Below are 21,289 nucleotides of genomic sequence, written 5' to 3'. Positions count from 1 at the left end.
TCACATTATATCATATTAATAAAGTATGCAAAGAGTAACTACTCACAATATTAAAAAACAATTACTGAATCTAAATCTGCTGAAAGACAATGACACGTCACAGTCTTTTAAAAATACATAATCTAGTGACATCTCTGAGCCTGTAATCATTATCAACTTGCAGAACACAGTGTAAATGGCAAGCAGAGCTATCTTTCCAAAAAATAAAACTGTCTTATAAAAAGTATTACCATTTTAAAAACACAGGCAAGAACCACAGGGCTGTTAGTTACAGTCCTTGCAAAATCTTGGGAGCTCTGATAGAAATGCAGTTTATGAACAACCAAAAAATGTCCAAGACCTGATATAAATCAGCATATATTCATAAAATCTCAGCAAACAAACCAACTACTGTGCTTTTCAGACTGCGAATTATTTCAACAAGTTCTTGGATTTCTTTTCTTTCAATTTCTCTAGACACAGAGCAGAAGCTTCCCGCTCCCTGCCTGCATGGCTTTCCAAAAATCTCAACCGGAGCACTGGATAACTTCACTGAACCATAAAAAATCTGATACCTCACTGTGCAATCATATTTCACACATACACTTTCAGCCTGTGCACACACCCCCCTGCAGAGAGATGCATGCGCTACCAGACTGGGCAGTGCTGTTCAGCCAGCGATAATGGTGATATTGATGAGATTCTGAAAACCCCTCCAGGTCTTTAGATAAGGTATTTTACTCTGATTTTGCAAGGAAACATCACTAATCGTGAAGTCATGATTTTTGCATAGTGTGAGGGGACACCACGTTCTTAGCATAATTCAGAGTATTTTTGTAAAATGAAATAACTTTTTTTTCTGCTAGAAAATATGCAGCAGTATGACCCATGCTGCTAGAAGCCCCAATTTTCTCCCATTAGTCATAAGGGGAGAGAGATATAATAATTAGTGTTCACCACTACATTTAACTGAATTATTAGGATAACAAAATAACGAAGTATCATGGAGGCTTCAGACATTTCCCTTCGGCAGGAAGGCCGTGACTCTACACTCCCTGTACATCAATACTAAGGAGAAAATCCCAGGAATGTGCAGAGAAAGATTCAGCCCATTTGAGGTCTCAGTCCCGCTCTAAAACGCCCATTTCCATCTGTTTGTACAGTAAGCGTCTAAAGGAACAGGCTTTTATTTTAGGTGACTGACTCAGATGCCTAAAGTTATGACAGCTGAAGAGGAGCCTAAGCACCCAGGGAATCCTTACTGTTGTATCAAAAATGAATTTGACAAGAGCTGCATGTTGAAGGTGCTTTTAATACAGCTCTTCGGTGTGTTTGTTCAGCTTTGTTTAGACAGAAGGCACAGGTGATTTTACTGTAAGTTGGATATAGTGTCACCCTGAGTTTTACTACGGTTTACTACTCCCACTTTTCTAAAAGCATGTGACAGACATTTCCTTTACCTGTTCTTTGACTGGAGTGTTGACATTTGACAGACACTGCTGGCAGACAGCCAGAAAGGATTTCACAGTTTTCCTCAATACCAGCAAGTCCTCCTAGAAGGAATATAAAAGGGATAGTAGATAAACGGTAATAATAATAAACCAATACTTCCCTGAGTTAAATTATCTGCATTTTATATTGAATGCAAATTATACATGTTTCAGAACAAAAGGTTTACTACATCAAGGTCAGCCTACCGGGTGGTTTATAAAGAATCCTGTACTCAGATAAATCAATGTGTGCAAAAAGTAAAATACCAGTGACTGTCTCAAGTTCAACAAAAACATTATCATAACTGCCTGCAGACATGGGAAATGTGAAAGTAAACCCCAGAAACCTGATGAGTTATGGAAGAAAGAGCGAGATTGTTCATCTGGAGAAAGAAGGATGTATAGGTGGAAAAGAAAAGTGAATGACTTCTTGATCACCTTCATCTAGGGGCAAAGTACGTGTATTTTCAACGTACCAGAAGCGGCAGGTTCAACAGGAAAGCTCTTTACTTTGACCCGGGGGAATCAATGGTGTACCCTGAGGAGTACTTATTTTTTACAGGGAACAGAACAGCTTCTCAGCACATGCTTAAATAGTTAATCTGTTTTGCAGCAGCCATAAACCAAACACCATGAAGAAAACAAGAACCAGAAATCCCTAGGACTTGGCGTTAGCTTCAGGTTTTGTGGGAAGGCCTGGCTTTGGCAGCACAGATCACAGATTCCGTTACCCTGCATTGCTCAGGTGACAGACACACAGGCTCCTGCCTGCGGTACCACACCTGTGCCACCAGCAGTTCTGCCAGAGTCCCACAGATGACAGCATTTCCCGCATGCTCTTGGGCCAGTGCTTCCAAGATCTTTCCCTTCCACTGGTTTCACATAAAGAAGGGATCACAACAGCCACTAATTCAAGCCGAGACTGCTGGCCTACTGCTGCTTTCCTCCACGACACCTTTATCCGCTTTCCGAGGGAAGGCAATGTGCCCTGCAGAACCACATCCAACCTGCATCTAAACAATCTACGCAGGCTAAAAACTCCAATTTTCAATTACGCTGGCTGTTCGGTCCATGTGTCTCATTTCCAGTTTTAGCATCTCTTATTGCTTCCTATCATCAGAGCTTGTTACTCTTTGTTTACTGAAAAGCCTTTTTGTGGTCCATATGTTCTTCCCGTGCTGCTTCACAACAGACGGCAGGTCTGCAAGCCTGCCGAAGCACCCCAAGTGTTCCTAAATCTCTGAGCCTCTTACCATTTTCAGCAGAGTGAGTGGGATTTTCTGATGCAGACACTGATGGTCTGTGAGCTACCTCACCTTCCTATTCCCAGTAAATTTATCTTTGATAATAGAGCCAAGGATCCCTTTGTGGCACTGCATCACCCCACCATTACATCAGCTGTAAGACAGCTCTGCTCTGCTCTATTCTAACTCACAACTTTCCACACATCATCCTTGTTCCCAGATAGAAGCCTTCCATTTGGCAGCATTAAATGCCTCCTCCTTTTTTTTAATTTTATTTGGCTTACCTGTTGATCTGTATCATCCACATTTTAAATACCTTTGCTTTGCCTTCCCTGGTAAACACGATCAGTGTTTAGCAGAGAACAGATCTCTTCCTGAATGCATCAGAATCTATCCCCTTGTGTAATGATTTCCCACTTACAATTTTTTCCTAACACATTAATCGGCTTAGAGTGACTGAATTACATCCAATTCACATATTCGCCTAAAATACAATGTGATGCCAGTATCTTCCACAAACTGGCACTGCAACTGGTTTCCTTATCAGCCAAAAATGCAATCTTCTCAAGAGTAAATTTATTTGTTCCTTCTGGTCTTATCTGTTGGCCATGTCCCTTCTGCCCTTCAGCCCTGTACTACCACGTTTGCTATCAGCCAGTCCAAGATTTTACCTAGGACTGATGGCAGGCTTATCAGTTCATTGTTACAAAATAATCTGATTTACGGCTTAAAACACTGGGATTACAATCACTTTAATAACTTCCCACTTTCTATCACAACTATCTTCCACTTAGATGTTAATGATTTCAACAGAGAAACCAAAACCTGTGAAAAATCCTATATAAAGGTTAAAAAGTGAATGAGCATGTCTCCCATTTTTTTTGTGTCTAAGAATGAGTAACACACAGGAACACATTATTTATTATCCTCTCTCCTGATAGCAGGAGGAAGAATCGTTTTGAAGTTACAGACAGCAAAAGAAAGCCCAACTGAACAGTGCCACAGCCATCTGGAACTCTTCTCAGTTTGGAGAAATCCCCAGACTACTACAGAGCGGTAATTTTTTTTTTTTTTTTTTCAAAGAGAAAATGGGAAGAAAAGAATGAATTACATATTCAAGCCTTTTACCATTTTCAGGCACTCAGCCAAGGCTCCCAAGGTGAGATTACCTGATATGCTGACTTCAGAAAAACTGGTATAAGAAATTCTACTGTCCTCTTGGTTGCTGGGGTAGAACCATGGGGTCACACTGTGAACTGGATTTCTAAAATGACCCAGGATAAAAATAACCTTTTTCCGAACTGTACAGTGTAGTACCTTCTAATTTAACTAGTCCATGGCAAGAACAAGAACGAGCCGCTAAGAGCAAGGACTTGTTTTTGCTTTGCCACCACCTGCAACCCAACGCCTGTGCGCACAAGACTGCCGCCCAAATTTCTGCGGTTATTTTCTAGCTTTAAAGCTTGGTTTTCCCATTGAAGCCAATCTTACCAGAACCACCCATCCCACCCGCAAGCTCCCTGTGAGAAAACGTACACTTAACAGCAGAACATACCTGATTCAGAAATGTAAAACTTGCCAATATAGGCCCACTAGCCCCAAACTAAACACCTTCTCACACAGAAACATGAACACCCTTGAATCATGTACTTACAATTCCAAAATGCTAATACACTTTCTCCCGTGCACTGAATGCCTACATGGTGACTAACTAGGGAAAACAGAGCAGCTACTATTTGCCAGCATGAACTGACACAACCGACCCAGCTGGCAGCAGATGAACATCTCTTACAAATCAATCCCTCCGTCTCTGATCTCTCAGCCTTGATACTCTAGGGAAATCTAAAAAATCATCTTCTAAACACTAGCCTGGGAACAAGAATTGGTAAGTCTATGGGATACAGAACAACAAGGGCTCAAGATCAGTTTTACGTCATATTAAATATTCCCTTCTCCCCACTAGCCTTTTAATCTTCCTTCCCTACCCCAGGATCCAGCTCCTACTTCCCTCTGATTGTCTTCCACCTCACCTTTCCTTGCTCCCACACCCCTATAGGTATCACTGAGCTTTCTCTTTCCTTTCAGAGACAGTTAACTTGATCTATATTTAGTATTTTTACTCCATGGCAGGGGGGTTGGAACTAGTTGAGCTTTAAGGTCCCATCCAACCTAAACAATTCTGTGATTTTATTATTTCAGATGCTTTATTGTGACGGGATTCTGAGCTCATTTAAAACAAATAGGATGTATTGTTTTCTGAGTTTTAAGGAATCAAGATGTAATAGTATATAATACAGCATGCTGAAGAGAAAGAAGCTAAAGTAGCCAAGAGGGGCTACAAGGAAGCTGAGGGGGGACTTTTTACAAGGGCCTGTAGGGACAGGACAAGGGGTAATGGGTTTAAATTGAAAGTGGGGAGGTTTAGATTAGATATTACGTCTGGGAACAGGTTGCCCAGAGAAGCTGTGGATGCCCCATCCCTGGAAGTGTTCAAGGCCAGGCTGGATGAGGCTTTGAGCAACCTGGTCTAGTGGAAGGTGTCCCTGCTCATGGCAGGGGGGTGGGACTGGATGGTCTGTAAGGTCCCTTCCAACCCAAACCATTCCTTGAATCTATGAAAATGGGAACAAAAGCCAGAATAAAGAATACCAATTATTACTTTTTTTCTAGTAGCTATTTTACATATCAGTAAACGTATTTCAGTATTCCAAACAACTCAAAGAATTTCCAATTTATTTTTACGTTCATAAAAGGCTTATTTTAGTAGCAAATTAGTATAGCATCTTCTTTTTGATGCTGATGGGGAAATACACTTGCTACTTCAGTTTTCTTACCATTTTAATTTTATGTATTACTTTAACAAAAGCCCTAAAAAGACAGGATGTGGTCTTCCAATTGAAAAAAAGAGCTAAAGAAAGGCCCTGCAAAAGCTAAGTATTCCAACCCAGTTACATGTAACATTGTCCTTACTGCACTAAACTTGCTTTTTATTAGTAACTGTCACTGCTAGTAACCTTTCATTTATATTTAGCAACTTAAAAGATGCAAGTAAAAGGTAAGCAAGGTAAATACACATAAATATGAAGCTACCTGTGGTGTACGGATCAACAGTATTGCTTACAACTATTTGGTAAGCGTTGTCAACACTACTTAAAGACATAAAATGATGGTACAGTGGGTGGAGTTACAGAGAATCAGGTCTAAGGATTTTCTAGGCAAGTTGTGTTGCTTCAGTAAAACTTACGATCAAATGCATCCTTACTTTGGAAGGGGAGCCTTCAGTGATCTTCACCAGCTGCCAGAGGATGGAGTAATGGGAACACTGCAGTGCCTGAACAACGATCTGTAACAGAGGGAACACAAAGAATCCCACACCTTGGAAATGTCAAGCATATCAGTAAAGGGTATGTAAAATCTGTATTTTGGGGAGAAGAAACAGGAGCAGCTCTTTTTGTTTTCAAGGCTATTACGGTTTTCTTCAGTCAGCTTGATGCAGTAAGAAACCAGCCTACTACAGGTGAAAAAATACTGTGTAAATGCTGGGAAACATAACCGAAAACTCTGTATTAGAGTACTGCAAGAGGTGATGTCACAGCATGACCAAAGTACAACCCAACATCTACGTAGCTCAATTCAAAAGCATCTGTTTAAATATCTCTAAATCTGACTTCATTAGCACAATAGTCTGGAAATTTGTTCTGTTGTCAAATGAGCATGTAGTCCAATTTCTAAAAGAAGGGATATACAAATTTTCTCATGGCTTATATTTATGGTGCCCATAAAAGCATCCGTGGTGTCTTTTAAAAATTTCAGATCTGTATTAGGTGCTAAAAACGTAAAAATCTTTTTGGCTTGAAGGTAATTCCAACAGTTTGTGACTCTGTGCAGAATAAATCAAGTTTGTAACAGCTCTAATCACTTCACAAACTACTTTTTTGAAAGGTATCAATAAAGACCTAACTGTTCCTTTTCAGCAAACTCAGATTTCAGATCTTCTTTATTAAGAACTTACATAAGTATTTGGAGACCCATATCACCGTCCAACCCAGAAACCGAAGACTGCTGGTCAGTGCATGGACAGTTTTTATCCGCTGGCCCCTTCTCTCCAGGCAGCACGATTCCAGGATGAAGTAGCAGCTGCAGAGAGCAGAAGGTGCCTCTGCCTAAAGCCATGACTCTCCCATGGCGTGTGTCAACACATCCTCCATACTTCCCTTTTTAGAAAATACTTTTACAGAATTTCATGATTTTCATGATTTTTTTTTTTTAAATGAAGTTGAGTTAAAATTAACATCTGTCTTGTAATGGGAATCAAATTATAATTTAAAATGTGCTGAAATGCTGGAGTGGGCAGTCTGCAGTTTAAACTGGAATCCTGGGAGAATGTGAAATGGTCCCTGTGCTCATCTGTGAGAAACAAAAACCCAACCAGGAGGAAACAAAGTCCAAGATGTGTCCACCAAAAGAACTCCACTGGAAAGGCTGGCCAGCATCCCTGCTAAATGTTCTTCTTATTTCCTGGTTTTCATGAGCTTCCATCTTACCTTCAACACACAATAATCGTTCGTGATAATTATAATTGCCGCCAAGGTTTACAAATGCTGGGTTTCAGTGTGAACAGCATGGTTTATGCACTGCTTTTCACAGCCAGGAACATTAGTTATGCCTTACTTTACAGGTGAGAAAGGTGAGGCAAGTAGCTTTTCACCTCCTGGACAGTGCCTCACTAGAATATAAATTTCATTTAAAATCCATGTTTTTCCTAAATAACTGAAGTCTAGTGCATTAATCCTTTGAGATTCTCTACAACTAGACTCTTTAAAACTCCGAATCCCGGAATGACGCAGTGCAGGTGTTGCTAACTGTACCTGTTCTGGCATAGCTCCGTGTTCAATTCCAGTTCTTAGTAACCTGTAGCAGTTACTGAACAGATCCCATTTTGTGAGATCGTGTGCACTAGAACGAGAGGTAATAAAGAGAGATTAGTTGTGTTCCCCAAAACTCCACACCACAGCGAGAACGTGGTCTGACCTGGCAGCTCAGTGAGCTTTGGTATTTTTGCAAAGCTGAGACAACAGAGCCTGCTGACAAAGCAGCCGGACGATTAGCTCACACCATGCGAAAAGCAGAACTTGGGCTTTCTGACCACTGAGGAAAAATGTTTAACTACATGGGGTTTTTGTAGGGAGGAGATAAACTCTCCGCATACCATACATCTTTAAAGGTTACTTAAGCGTAGCTACAAGCTCCTTCTCAGTGTTGCCTGTAAATCATCTTTCCTATTTGGTTCTTACCATGGACTGAACTCCAGGTGACACTTCTCTGGCACTGCAGCGGCAATTATGGCCAAATTCTAACAATATACACTGAATAAAAATGGCTTTAAACAAAATAATTACTTATTTTTCTGCATTATCATTTGGAGAAAAATAATATCGATTCTCCCTAGATATTAAATACCCTGAAATATCTGAGGTAAGACAGCATGATATACTTGGACACAACGCAGAGATGGTGGTTGCCAACCCCGTTCATTGTTTCACCTTTCAGTTGTAGCAACCCAATTTGCCACCGAGAGGAATATAGATGGGATTAACAACATACATTATACAGCCTCTCCAGGCTCAACACCTTACGATCTAGCTTTGTAAATACAGAACTGGGAACTACACAAGAAATTACAGAACATCAGGTTTCCTGAAAGACAAAAATTCTCTTTCACAAAAATATTTAGGTTTAACACATTTTTCTGCAGTAGAATTAAACTGAGATAATTTGAAACATTTATAATCAGTATATAGAAGAGCAAGCCACCTCAGAATAATCAGAAACTCGGTGATTAAACTACCCAGCCTGGAAGAAGCCATACTCAGACAGAATTGGCAAGTCTCAATTAGATAAAGCATCTGGCTCCTTTTCATCCCAGCACTGTGATCACCAAGATATGCTCACTTTTCCCACCCCTTTGTGTCTGCCTGACTTTGTTTAAGTAATTAACTACCTACCCTGCTCAGCCAGAAAGAATAATTCTCGAGTTCCAGAATGGAAAGAGGTTGAACTCAAGACCGGGAATGACTAGATCCTGTCGTTCATTTTCATTCAATGAAAATGCTAGATCCCTAGTATGAAATGCTTCCTGTTCCGGAGCGTATTAGCCCAGGAAAACCTCACTGATACAAGTTTCACAGAAAACATAACAATTAATGTCCCTGTGCTGAGAGCAAGTGAAGTATGCACTCTAGGGCTGTGTCATTATGCCAAGGTGCAGCTTGACTTCTAATTCAAATCCATGAATAGAACAATGGGAAAACTTTTAAAAAAAGGAAACAAAAAATGTAAAAATACTCCCCCCGCCTTAGATTCTGGATGGTCTTCGAAGTATGAAAATAAAACGTGTCATAGATAAATTATAGGCTGTCAGAGAACTGCCTCTGACTAGTGATGTTAAGCACATAGATGCTGCTTCAGCAAATCATGGGGTTGCTAGCAAGGCAGAGTTGTACCTCCTTAATCACAGTGCTGTAATTAAAGCAGTAAGATCTCCTTGGTGCAGAGAGGCAGGTACCAGCATAGATTATCCTACAGAGGAAACGAAAGGGAAAACTGCCTTATTTCTGCCTTTTTGTTTTAGAGGCCTCCAGGTCAGGCCCCCCTGCCCTGACAGCTGGGGGCAGCTTAGCTCTGTGCTCTGAGCCTGGCCTTACAGCTCACCTCAGGAAGAGCTTTTCCGCTTCCAAAGCTGAAAAATTCTAACCATATACAAGTTGCATAGGTCTTCTCAATGTAAACTTCCTTAAAGAAGAGTCACCACAATAATTTTAGGCATATTCTGATACACCTCTGTCTCTTTTGAATTACTCAGCAATCAAAACGGTAGTTATGAAGGTACCTTGGACACAATACAATTCCCCAGAGGTTCACTGACATAGAGGCTCCTAGAATGAAAACTCACACAACACAGTATTTTCCCTTAGTCTGTTTCATGTTAGAGAGTCTTCATGGGTTACAGAAAACAAGGCCCAACATTTCATCAAAGGTTTCTTTCCATTCCCACAGACAGCCCTGTCTGCTGGGGCACGTTTCTGCCAGGACATAGTCAGCTGAAATAAAGGTACCAGTTCCACGGCGTTTCTGAAAGGGTGGCAAGAAGCAGCTTCGAAAACTTCTTTTTCAAAGAGGCCAGCTCTCCACCCACCTGCTTCTCTTTTTAAAGCAGCACAAAGTGAGAGAAGCTGCACCTTGGGCTTTGAGCTGCTATGCTAGACACAGTCTAATTTCTCCGCTGAAGCTGCATTTGTCAACATTTCTGCTTCTTCTGGACAGACCAAGTTTCTGAGTCTGAAGGATGTACTGGGCAACCACTGGAAAAAAGGTTAAGCAAAGGATTTCTATAACAGGAAGAGAAAATCTGTTGGTCTGACTGTGAATTTACCTATCTGGGAAGCGTCCTGACTAATCATGCTTATACTGATAAAAATATGACGCGTATCTGGAGAGTTACTACAACCACTGCAGTCAGTGTGGAGGCAGGAAGGAATCCAATTCCATATCATATCTGAGGACCACTGGACAGCGATACCAACTGTCAAATCATCCTGATTTCTAAATGTGAAGCAATGTTCTATATATAAGACAGCACCAATGGGCACATGCAAAGTAATTGAGGTGATGCTTGAGATTTCTGTGTCTTACACTGAATTAATTGAAGTAACTAAATAAGAAATGCTGATATTTTGCAGCATACAAACTGCTACGGCACTGAAGTGTTCATGTAAAAGCTCAGCCAAATTGGGCCGCAGTCTGTATAGAAAAATTGTCTGTGTGTACTTCAGAAAAAAATGCTATAAATATGAGCAAGACCCTGGCAAAAAAAGGAGCCCAAGTATACACTGCAGGTGTTCTATTCACAAGACCTAAAGAAAATTTATTATTGTATTTTGAAAACTTGGAAGGAAACAATGTAATGATGAATTATTTGTATTGGAATGCTGCTATCCTTGTTGGATGAAAAGACATGAATTAAAAAGTATGCTGTGAGCCTTTTGTTGCCATGACCCTCAGAAAAGAGGATTAGCTCAGGCTTGGGAAATCTCAGCACAGGAGCTTTTTGGCTTTTCTGATAATCCCCTAACATGTTTTTTTTCATCTTGCTGGGCTTCTTTTTCCTAAAATCAGCATTTCCTAGAAGCAGCAACTACCAAGGAAACGCAAGCACAGATAAGGTACAGTGGAGTTTCTTTCACTGGAAGAAGAGAGGGACTTGCTTCTTTTCGAGCTTCAGAAACGACTTTATCAGTGCATTTTTAGAAGATCTGAAAGGTGAAAGTTGTTACCCTGCTAATTCAACTTCTTCCATCGATTCAATTTCTTGTGGCTCCCATTTGGTGACAGACAATGACAGTATCCGAAAACAGCCACCGATCTTTGCGATGAGAGCACCCAGTGCGAGTTCTGAATTGAAGATCCTAACCTCATAGCTAAAGGTTTGGCAAAAATTCTGTCTCAGATGGTCTGATTGTTTCCTTTCACAAAAAAAATCACATCAGACCTAACATTCAGCAGAGTAATGAAAAGGTTTCATAACTTTTTAATATGCAAGAAGATACTAATTAGAAAAGCCCACTGAACTAGAATCATAAATAACAAATCAGCAGAGAAATGATACACAGCTGCTCTTCAGCTCTTAAGCTTTGATTCTTTTCTCTTTCCTCTTTTCTGAAGGTGAAGGTAGATGTCCCCGACCCCGATTTGTGTGTTATTCTAGCTTGCTTTACAGGCTGAATTAACTCTTCGAGATTTGAAACCCTAAAGGAAAAACTGTATGTGGGAGACTCAGAAAAGCCTTAAGATTTGTGTTTCTTTCTTGAACATGAACTACAGCTTTCACCAGTCCTCTCAGGAAAGGCAGAAGTGGCTCCAGTGTGTTACCAGGGAGACTGAAAACCTAATTTGCACATGTGTCAGCCTGCTGCTCTACGGAAATTAGTAACGATTTAATGATCTCTGTGGGACTCTTGTTGAATGGAAACAAAGAGTAGATATTTCAGAACCATTTCACAGAATGATCCAAGCAGAATTCAGGATAAGTGAAGACTAAGCACAGAAAGAAGAGAGAAATTAAATCACTCAAAACAATTGGTATAGAAGAGGTGGCAGGAGCAAGGTCCTCTCACATCTTGTGATAAGGAAGGAAAGATTTGTGCCTCTCAGCCATCTGGCGTACGAAGCTCTCGTACATGGTGACCAGGAGCAATACTTCCTAAGATTAAGTCTTTGTGCTATGTTCCAAAATTCACAGTTCAAGTGAAATTTCCCAGACTGCTCTACAAGTTAAGAGGGTGCCTACAGGCCTGACAGCAGCAGGACCCTGAAAAGCTGCTGCCTGGTTCCACCGAGCTGGTTCACACTTGGCGAAGGAGTTTCTGTGCAATCCCTGCAGTGAGACTTGGCCAACAATTCAACCAGGAACTACTCCTGGCATTTCTGCAGGAAGAGAATGCATCTTCCCAAATCTCACCATAAACTATTATTAGTATTACAACTATTTGTTTCTGTAATTTTGAGGAGAAATACCACAAAGGCATTGAGGAAGCGAGCTCAGGGGCTCTCCTCAGTTGCATCTCAAAGCACAGATCCTGCATCCGCTGGTGCCAGAGACAATAAGCGTCACTTGGGGACTGTCTGTCATGCAGGGGGGTATGACTTTTAGTAAGATACTCAGAGGTGTAAACTCACTTAGTGCAAGGGGTGATATGCCACTTGCAGATCAAATCTAAACATTAACAGCATGACTTAAGCAAGGACCCAGATTAATCCAAACAATTATACTGACAAATACCACTAATCATTCATCAATCTCCATTTTGTATTTCAGGCCATAGATTTACCCATTTCTTAACACCAGAATCAACTGATACTTGCTGAAATGATAAGAAAAAATAGGAGATTTTTGAGGAAAAAAAAAAAAATCACCTACTTGTGAAAAGAGGTTAACCTCTTTAATGTGGAGAGTACATTGTATATGTCATCATCATCAGCTTCTTCTCCCTGAAAAAGAAAGGAAATCCATTAAGAGAGCTCAGCAATCCAGACAAGTATGTTACTGCACGGGGAGAAGCAGATTTCTTTGGGGGTTTATGTTGACATCAAAACTGACTCCAAATTTTCCAGTGACTTTCATATAGATTCCATGATAATCATATTTAAATAACCGCTGCATAGCACTAGGAAATACGCAAGATCACCTCAGAGTATTCAGCAGTATCACTGTGTTAATACTCAAACCAGTGTCCTCCAGCAGCAGAAATCATTCCCAATAACAAAACCTGGAGCTCTACCGTATTTTACAAAAAGGATGGAACCATCAGCTTTAACCGTCGGCTGATGACCATGCTACAGGGATAAAGCCAAATGTTCGCCTTGCTACATGCCAGAAACCTGCAGATGTCAACAGCAAGGTTTTTAACATGACCAGTGGGAAGATTTCTGTATTTCCATATCCTTCACTGCTGGAATGCACGACAATCGCAGAAAGCGCACAGACTGACATGCATTCAGAACTGCATGGAAGGGGTATTTTTAATTTCGTTTCACACATCTGGGGAAACAACGGTCCAAGAATAAATACTGCACAATTCAATTAAAACTTCTCATTTCATTTTTTTCTTTCTGGCATTTTAAAATATCATTATCCTAATATTTTACCTGAACCGAACAGCAAATTCTCTTAGTGAAACAAGTGGAAATAAGATACTTCCAAAACTTAATTTTTCCAGTAACTTTTTGAAACCAGAAACCTACTTATAAAAATTCTTGTCCAATTAATTTTGATCATTTTTTTAATCTAAAACCTAACGACATTTTCCTTCTTTCAGATACAATTATCAATCAATGTTTCTCTCATTATCAAGCTAGTGGGAAGCCATAAAGCAGTGGGATACTTGCTTGGGTACAAGTATACACATTTTTAAATTGAAAATGTCTTTAAAATGATGAAATAGACTTAATTAATTACCAAGCATCATCCAGTAAAGGCCAAAATTTTAAATCCTTGCCACTGCTGTTCTCTCTTTCTCCTACTTTTGTCTTGATTTTGTATCTCCACATCTTTCTGTGTCACATGTCTGACCTCACACTCCCTTTTCCTTAGGGATCTAAAGCCTCTTAATTCTTCATTTCACATAGGACTTTCAGACACAGCTTTTCTCCAAAATCCTCAGTCCTCATCCCTCTCTCATGCAAGCGAATATACCCAAAGATCATAAGCCCTGGCTTGCACTTCTCTACTCCTTCCCAGGCTGTGTAAAGGAAGGGGATACCGCAGAAGTATTCTGGTATCACTGCTCCTTCATGAGCCCAGTCTCTGCTCCCTGCCCAGTAGTCTCAGTGCGTCTGTCAGGGCTTTGCGCACTGGAGTATTGCATAAAGAGAAACTGCCTGACAAGAGAAGGGGAATGGAAAGGGAAAAAGCATTTCCTGGCTTCCTGATTCAACTTCAGTTTGTAATAATGGAAAATTGCAGGAAGAAGAAAGTTTTTCTCCCCTAGATCATTTCTCCTCAGCAGACTAGTGGGAAGTTGCTCATGAATCCCAGCACCCCATTGCTCCCACCTAACTCCCCCTGGGTAAAAGTGAAGCTGGAAGGATCTTTCAATCAGTGCAGGAAGGGAGAGATGGGACTGCAGATCTGTACAGTGTCCCTAAAACGCGGAGTGCGACATCTGAGCTCTCTCAATGGTCATGTATCCCTAGCCTAAAACAGCTGGACCTAAAAGCTTTGCTGGCATAACTGATCTGAAATGTGGGCTGGGGGTGGAAGAGAGGTAGATTTCCAATCTCCTCTCATCTTCACTGCTTGTAGTATTGGAACATGGATCTTTGAGGCCCAGAGACCACACTGGCTGTGGGAGAGGACTTCCAAAGAAGGGCTTCTGAAAATACCCAGCTAAGGACTGTGAGACAGCAAAGGGGAGGACAGCACGGGATCTCCTCAGATCACAGAATGCAAAACGAAGAGGACTGATGCTATAGTAAACTGAACTCAACACCAGCTGGACTGCTGGCTTCCAGACGAGCATGCAGCTGACAGAAAAGGAGCTGACAGAGCTGGGGTTCTTGTCTTGCCTCTTCTTCAAAGCTGCTGTGTGAAGGAAAATAGGGAAGTCACAGGAAAGGCAGCTGCTGTACAGCAGGGGGAACGTTCCTGTATTTGCTAACAGAGTTTGAGATTATGGTTGGAAACATTATCTGTGGGTGTCTCAGCAATACTAATAAATGGTGAGTGGATCTCTTCTGGGGTGGAACTACCCAGGGAACAGAATGCCACCTCTGAATCCTTGAAGGGATCCATGGATGAATAACATCTATACAGCTGAACAGTGTGGAAGCTTCAAGGGGACTCTTCCAAAAGACAAACCTAATTTCTGTTTGTTACACAACTGTCTCCAGAGAGAACAAACATGCCATTTGCTCTGGAGAAGTTCCAAGATAAAGCTATGAGAAAAAAGCTAAAAGGGGACATTTTCATACTGTCTTACAACAAGACAGTGTAAAAGAAATGGCAAGACAGTGTCAAAGAACTGGGATTCCACTTGCTTCTTGGTCTGATTCTTGAAAAAAACGCATAAGCCCTTTCTTCCGTCTCAAGGGAAGACAGTGCGAATGAGATGCTTTTTGCTGATCTGAGCTTGGCTGTGGAGGCATAAGATCCTCCAAAAGCCAGGTCTAGAGAAACAACACAGGAGATTTGTCCCTGCATAGAGAGCCAGACTGAACCTTGCTGTTGGGTGTGTGGATAGTGAAAAATGTGAAGACCTCACCAGAGTTCCCAAACCTCTGCCAGCAGGTACCAATGCAAAGAGCGAAGGCGACTATTTACGGTGATCAGTTGCTGAGCATTTGGTGTGGAGAACTCATCTGGTTCTGAAGCTGGATCTCTGTGCTGGAAGCCCAGCCTTAGCCCTTTTTGCTATCCAAGTCAGTGACTGATTCCCAAGGTTTTTGTCTCATTTTTGGTCCACTTGGCCAGAGGTGAGTAACTTCAAAAATCCACGGCTATTAAAACAGACGGCTAAGACATGTAATGTGGCATTAGCTGAAAGGATTCCTTTGCCACACACAGATGAGCAGAAACGTAGCACAAATTCTAGAATGTGCTTTCAGGTTGTGTTCAGAAGTTTCTGAGAAAGTACATATAAAATGGCAGAGAGGTAGACAGCAAAGTAAATGCATTCTGTCAAAAAATGTACAGTGGCACACTAACTCCACTGGGTTGCAGGGCACCTGCTTCCTGCCTGCACTGCTTTTTCGTACTCATGTACATTCCCACAGCAACAGAGACACTTTCATTTACCCTGTAATGTGACAAGACATATACAGTATGCCTGTATGTGACACATTACTTAAAGATAGAAACCCAGCTCATTTTCTTTAATATGCAATTCTAAAAGAGAGACTGTAGCTTAACTTTCTATACATGTACATCAAAAGTTAAATGCACCTGCCACAATGCAGTGCATGACTAGAAGTGAAGAACAAGATCTATGCAGCCCTTAGTTATGTTTAAAAAGCATGAGAACTACAACAAATTACGTAGTGCTACAAAAAGTTAAATTGATGTAGAGCAAGAAAAAATGAGTAAGGTGTCTATTCTTATTTAATGTATTCTGTCTTATGCATTTTGAAGGATAAATTCTTACAAGTAAATCCCAGGTACCTCCTGGTTTTAGAACTGCATCTTTCTTTATTTCATTCTTGCCAGAGCTCTTTCGATATGCCATTATAAATATTTTACCAAATCCTCTCTTCCATTCAAGACATAATCCAATCTTGATTCTGCTGCCTGCATATCCATTTGGGACTACTGAAATCACCACAGGCATTAATGTAAATGCACCTTTCTCTGCATTTTTCATCAGATTTCAGCCATTCATCCATTTTATTTCTTATGTGGACTGTTCAAATACTAGACTAAATTTTCAGAAGCAGGATTGTCCCGTGGTCTTTGTTTCAGCATCAGAGCTTCGCAGGATTAATGGCTAGTCCAAGGGATTTTCTATATGGAGAAATAGCTCCAAATAATTCTAAAATAGTTGCTGCTGCACTGTCTTCAAATGGATAATTTCAGGACTATGTAAGAACATTTTTCTGCAGTTTATCAAGCGTATTTTAGGTAGTCTAACTAAATTAATTTTAAGAAAACAAACCTCCTGCAGCAGGTCCTCTACAGAGTGGTTGAATCGATCCACAAACTCATCAATAAGTTGGCTGTGGGCTATGTCAACTCTGTTCTGGATTGTGTATTCTTCACTACAGAGTATGCTGTAGGTTTTGCTGCAGGCTTCGAGAACATCTGATTCCACATGCTTTTCCACAACAAACTTAATCTGTTTCAGTAAGGCGTCCAGATGCTGTAGATCAGAAAGGAAGTTCAGCTTTCACCTTACGTGAACAACGAAACTCAACGAAAAAGTCATTCGAGGAATACACCAAATCAAGGTCCGACTGCTAATACGCCGCATGAAGGCACAGGACCACACGATTAAAAACTAACCCGATGCGTGACAGCAACCAGACTTCTTCCCCAACGTACTATACCTTTTCCATCCTGCCTGTGCTATAGATTTCCAGATCAAAATACTGAGGGATTTGCAGGAGATTTGCAACCTTCTCGGCATCAGCAGAATACTAGAACATCATTGAAACAAAACAAAAAACAGTGAAGTAAAAATAAGCACCGATGCTACAGAATGAAAAAGTTTAAAGACAGCTGTAAAAACGGGCGAGAGGTTTATTTTGTTGAAAAATGTACCTTTGATAGCAACATCGGAAGTGCAATAATGAAATGCTCAGTCAATTTATTTCTGTCATCTATCTGAGTTTTCCTTTCTTTTGCTGTCAAGACCTGCAGGTGATCAAGAAAAACTAAAGTAAATACAATTTCTGCATACAGCATCCATTGATTTTTCTAAAGTTTGTATTACAAACAGAAATCCATGCAAATGTATTTTTAACAAATCAAAAGAAGGGGGAATGAAAAACTCAAACACATTTGGACTAAAGAGTGATTAAATGGGAGGACCATGTGTCCTAAGAAGCCATGATTGAAAAGGAAAATATCGTATCATCCAGCACATGATATTGTCTCGACACATCAACATCTTTTAGGATTGAAGTTCAACAACCCAAGTCAGTGGAAGTTTTGCTATTGCTTCCAAGTCAACTGAGCTCTGGCTTTCACACATTAAACAAAGTGTTAATGTAAGACCTCAGGGTGAACCGAAGTGTAATTAAGAAAATCAAACCCAAACCACACTGGAACAGTGATTTTCATTAGCAGATTCATGACCTCTTCTCTAAACTAGAATGTAATTCTCAGCGAGAACATACATCCAAGTTCCCAGAACTCATTTACAAATTTCAGTGACAGATACACTGAAGCTACTAATGCTGTCATAGCAAAACCACCTTGAAACAGTGAATAGGGAGACAATAATCAAAACAGCATGCTTCATAAAAGCTCAGATCTGGCTTCTTGGCTTCAGAAAAGGAGATAATACTTTTGAAAACAAATACCGGTAATAAAATACTCAAGTTAGCTAATGATTTATGTATAGCAAAGCTGCCAGACTGCAAAATAAGGGTTACAAGCTAAAATCAGAGAAGAAACTATTTCACAAGAAGGTGAGTGCATAATTAGAAACCTGCTCCCATTTCAACTCAGAGAATATGCTAGCGAGATCATGAGAACATGACAAACCTCTCCTGACAAGTCAGAGATCCCTGCAGTTACCATCCCACAACTCATGATCTAACTGAAAAGAAGCAAAAGCTAAATGTCATACCCACGTCTCTCTGCCAGTGAGGAGGAACAGCTGGAAACAAAACGTGCCTGGATGACAGGTGGCCTACAGCAATCATGGAAGTGAATAGATGTGCAACCAGGGTAAGAAACCACTTCCATGGCGCACGGCAGAGAGCACCAACCGCACTTCCTGCGGTGCAGCACCACCCGCGCCGGCAAAAGCCGCTAGCTCGTCGGAAGGCAAGACAAATGCAGCCAGCAAGTCAGGCCCCCACCCCCTAACCACCCAGTCGTACGCTGGTGAGCAAATATTGCTATTCAGCAGTGCTATGAATTAATCTGGATGACCTCAAGGCTCTTTGGATCATCCTCCAGAAGGGGAAATTCACTTTACTGAAGTGTTTTCTTTAGCTTTGAAGAAATACAGACATAGAAAATTTAAGACTCGGCAATTTGCTGACCTTAAATGAACCGAACTATAGATCTCTTGAGATAGGAAAAACGCCTGGAAAGCTAACAGTGACATTATTTGGTGATCCAAACAGAAAACACAGACAGGAAATTTTTGTCAGATTTAAAGGTTGGTTTGTCTGCTACAAGAGTTTGCAGCTAGAGACAAGACACAATTAAGCTGTGCTTACAATACAGTTTTGGTAGCACAGGATAATACATGCTTGTGTAATTTTGATTAAGCGCTTTCCCCTGCACCCCTGAATTGTTCTAATAAAACAGGCGTTTCTTAGGATATGCTTTATAAATCAAGGTACATACATGGATGCTTAAATTGATGGTTTCTTGGAGCTTTTCCTGGGATGCTGTTTTTGGACATGAGGGTAATCTGCTTTTGCCACATGAAAATTAAGTAACAGCATTGAGTTTAGCAATAAAGAATGTTGTCTATCTCCAGATTTCACCTTCATTAAGTCCGTGGCTTTCATAACGACTTGTGGTTATTCAGAACACAACCTAACGGAAGTGCCAAATGTTCACATGCATTTATTTCATTTTAGTCTAACCTAAATAAGAGGGGGACTACTCAAAATCAGGGAAATATATTTGGGAAGCGGACACTCTTTTGGAACATGGATGCTGTATTTATGGAGAATACAGCTGTAAGCCTGCTGCTCACCCTGACCTTATGACTTACACTGAAATGCTTAAAAGTGCATACCCAGCCTTGGGAACGGACTTCCACTGATCCCCAGTCACTATAATATAAATAAAAGAGGCAGACAGATTGCAATATGGCCAGAATGTCAAAATCTTAAATTTTTAGGACAGTAGTGGAAGAGGCCAAAGAGGATGGATACATAAAACCACAGATGCACTCAGGCTGGTCCCAATCCTACTCCTCAGGGTCAGACTGGGGTGCTCAGGGACTTGTCCAATCCCGTCTTGAAAACTGCACAAACTCTCAGCTGTTCTTCCAGTGCTTAACTACTCTCATGACGAAGATATTGTTGGCTTTTTCTGCAAATTTTATGTCTGTATTGGCAGCACATTCTTTTTTATGGAAGACAGTCAGAAGTCATCTTGTTCTGCTCCCAAGGCCCAGACTTTCAATTCTAATGTAGATTTAACATTAAGGGCTGTATATATGGGTACATTACAAGTGTAAGCCAGGGGTATGATAAAAAGAACATATTAAAAAAAAAAAATCATAAAAATTAGGTTTTCATGCTTTTAAAATTTTCTTACTTAACCTGGCAATGCAAAACCCAAAACCAAACAAAACCCCAAACATGTCCAGAGATAAAATTGTTACTATTTCTCTTCAATGAAACATGGAACAGCAATTATAAAAATCTAATTTAAGAGTGTCAAAATGTGGCATTGTAGACAAATATTTTATGTTACAATAGTAACACACAGAGGCACGAGCTACCTACTGCAGTAGGACTTACTCTCTTGCCAGTGCCTCTGCCTACGGGAGGATGTGCTTCAGCAGCTTGTCTGATCGTACACACCATCAGCTCAATAAGAGCACTCTCCTGCCGGTCAGACATGGCTATGGAAGGAAAAGAACAAGCAACATCAGTTCTGACGTGTGTGCAAGACATCTCAAAGAAAACAAATCTGTGAATGCAGTTGTAAAATGCAGGGAACAGAGAAGAACAGAGACAACGTCGTTTTGTCCCATTTATAAATCTGAGGCTTTCTTGCTTGCTCTTTGAATTACCATTCACATCATCTCAAAACAGATACGGCAGAACTGAAAGAATTCCAGAGCAATGTAGCCTGGAAAAAGGATGAATGAAGGGGAATATAACAAAGATCTACATAATTAAGAGTATCCCGGAGGACAGAACGCGACTGGCTGTTCCCCATCACATCCTTATAAAATATTCTTACCATCACGAAGTAATATTTCTGTTCTTTGGGAAGTACTTCTGGTCACAGCTGGAGCATCAAACCCCACTAGGCTATGCAGAAACAAAGAACCCAAGTGCCTAATTTCCTGATAAATTACCATATAAATACCACAGTGTTATCAGGTGGATACCAACAGGTCAGATTGTGAAGCACTGAGGGGATGAGCACATCACCCTACGAAGCACTAAGAGTACATATTTTTTTCAATCACCTAATCCCTGCAAAGGTCCCTGACACAGGAGAATCCTGAAGGATTATAAATGATCCTGAATGATGCTCATTATTGTTAAGGCCTCTTTGCCACCAACCTTCCTGGCTGCCTTATGCAAACAGATCTATTATTACAAAAGGAGATTCAAAACTAATGGTGAAAGAATCCCCTCCTTTTTTTTTTTTCCTCT

General features: G+C 40.7%; 1 protein-coding gene across 1 annotated transcript in view; it reads right to left on the bottom strand.

The window, feature by feature from the left end:
- STAG1 (stromal antigen 1) overlaps window positions 1–21,289 on the bottom strand; it is a gene marked incomplete at its 5' end in the record, with an annotated part of 63,993 nt that overhangs the window by 22,091 nt on the left and 20,613 nt on the right. Inside the window, 8 exons of the mRNA XM_010154426.1 lie at window positions 1,440–1,532; window positions 5,976–6,056; window positions 7,582–7,669; window positions 12,690–12,760; window positions 16,918–17,121; window positions 17,309–17,398; window positions 17,523–17,615; window positions 20,420–20,523. Coding sequence (XP_010152728.1) covers window positions 1,440–1,532; window positions 5,976–6,056; window positions 7,582–7,669; window positions 12,690–12,760; window positions 16,918–17,121; window positions 17,309–17,398; window positions 17,523–17,615; window positions 20,420–20,523 — 824 coding nt within the window. The remainder of the gene's footprint in view (window positions 1–1,439; window positions 1,533–5,975; window positions 6,057–7,581; window positions 7,670–12,689; window positions 12,761–16,917; window positions 17,122–17,308; window positions 17,399–17,522; window positions 17,616–20,419; window positions 20,524–21,289) is intronic.

This window comes from Eurypyga helias, unplaced genomic scaffold (assembly GCF_000690775.1).
Source record: "Eurypyga helias isolate BGI_N326 unplaced genomic scaffold, ASM69077v1 scaffold14966, whole genome shotgun sequence".
Lineage (NCBI taxonomy): Eukaryota > Metazoa > Chordata > Aves > Eurypygiformes > Eurypygidae > Eurypyga > Eurypyga helias.
The sequence above is the reverse complement of the archived record's forward strand: the minus strand, read 5'-3'. Positions and strand labels throughout refer to the sequence as shown.